The 1,187-nt window shown below is 38.8% G+C and overlaps 1 protein-coding gene across 1 annotated transcript; it reads right to left on the reverse strand.

The window, feature by feature from the left end:
• Window positions 1-11: 11 nt before the first annotated feature.
• LOC105109411 (kinase with adenine nucleotide alpha hydrolases-like domain-containing protein) lies at window positions 12-606 on the reverse strand. Its single transcript, XM_011004124.1, has 2 exons — window positions 232-606; window positions 12-141 (listed from the first exon to the last, which is right to left on the reverse strand). Exons 1-2 carry the CDS (start codon window positions 398-400, stop codon window positions 20-22), a joined length of 291 nt encoding a protein of 96 aa, XP_011002426.1. The 5' UTR covers window positions 401-606; the 3' UTR covers window positions 12-19.
• Window positions 607-1,187: the final 581 nt, after the last annotated feature.

The following is a 1,187-nucleotide window of genomic DNA, read 5'->3' on the forward strand; positions in this document are numbered from 1 at the left end:
TGAAGAGCACAAATTCAACCTACATAACAAAACAAAAACCAACCTGTTTCAAGTTGCAGAAACCTTCATAAACAGCAAGAACATTGTCAAAAGCTTTCACAAGCGAGAGAAGCGAAGATTTCCCTTCACGATCCACGATTTCTATTTCACCAAATCACCAAAGTTAAACCACCCACCAAATAATCAAGCAGCTCAAAAAAACAACATCGTTCCAGTTCAAGTTTCACTAACCATTATTATCAAGGATATGAAGAGCAATAACAGTATCTCCAGGTTGAGCCACTTTGACCAAAGCCCAAGTCAACAACTCTCTACTCGCTGGGTCAAGCTTGACTCCTACTATCACCGTACTGTCACCGGAGCCTGCCATTCCCTCTCCTTCACGTAGCAGCATTTTCATGCTCTGGCTTTTTGAGATTTTAGTGATCAGGGAGATGTCGTTTAGGAGTTTCTATGTTGTCTTTTTGTTGCCTGGAATAGAGGAGGACCATCTCGTGCTCATATAGTAATACTTGACAGAGAGAGAGGGGGGGAGAGGGAGGGATAGGGGGGTCGTGTTTTTGGCTATAACCGTCAGTTTGGTTGTTTGCTTTTCAAGGCCGCGAAGCCAGACTAGAAAGGGAAAGGAAGGCAGGAAGGTTTTGTTAGGGTGCACCCGGGTGTATTTTGGACACTATGCATGTGACATTGGCAGTGGTAGATTCTTTTTGATGGTCCTCGAAATGATAATTGATGTCTCGTTACGATAAGTTTTTGGATTAACCGATAAGTGGCTGTTTGTTTTTTTCGGGTGGATTGGGTCCCACCCTCACTTGCAAAAGGCATGGAACCTAAACCAGCTGAAAGAACTGAGAATCTAGTAATGAGGTTAGTGTTTATGTGGAAATAGGTACGGGGGTTGCTGTCCTTATTGGTGAGATAATGTTACTTGCAACCTGTATTTAAATAATTATTTTGCAGTTACATTATTGAGCTGTAAAAATATTCATGTGAATTACAGCACTGATTTTTTTTAGCCTATTAAAGTTATTGCAATTTTATTATGAGCATAATTAATATGCGAATGCTTTTGATTTTTATGGGTTTGTGAATATAAAATCACATTTCTTAAAAAAAATTTAGGATCAAAACTAGGATGATAATTAAATCACAAGAATATATAGGTTAAAAATTAAAACAGGGTAAAT

This window comes from Populus euphratica, unplaced genomic scaffold, assembly GCF_000495115.2.
Source record: "Populus euphratica unplaced genomic scaffold, PopEup_1.0 scaffold214.1, whole genome shotgun sequence".
Lineage (NCBI taxonomy): Eukaryota > Viridiplantae > Streptophyta > Magnoliopsida > Malpighiales > Salicaceae > Populus > Populus euphratica.

Bases quoted from the DNA above. Each gene is read 5' to 3' on its own strand.
- LOC105109411 (XM_011004124.1), bottom strand. From the start codon at position 400: ATGAAAATGCTGCTACGTGAAGGAGAGGGAATGGCAGGCTCCGGTGAC. The intron at 142-231 runs GTTAGTGAAACT...TTGGTGAAATAG, and splicing joins TCATATCCTTGATAATAATG to AAATCGTGGATCGTGAAGGG.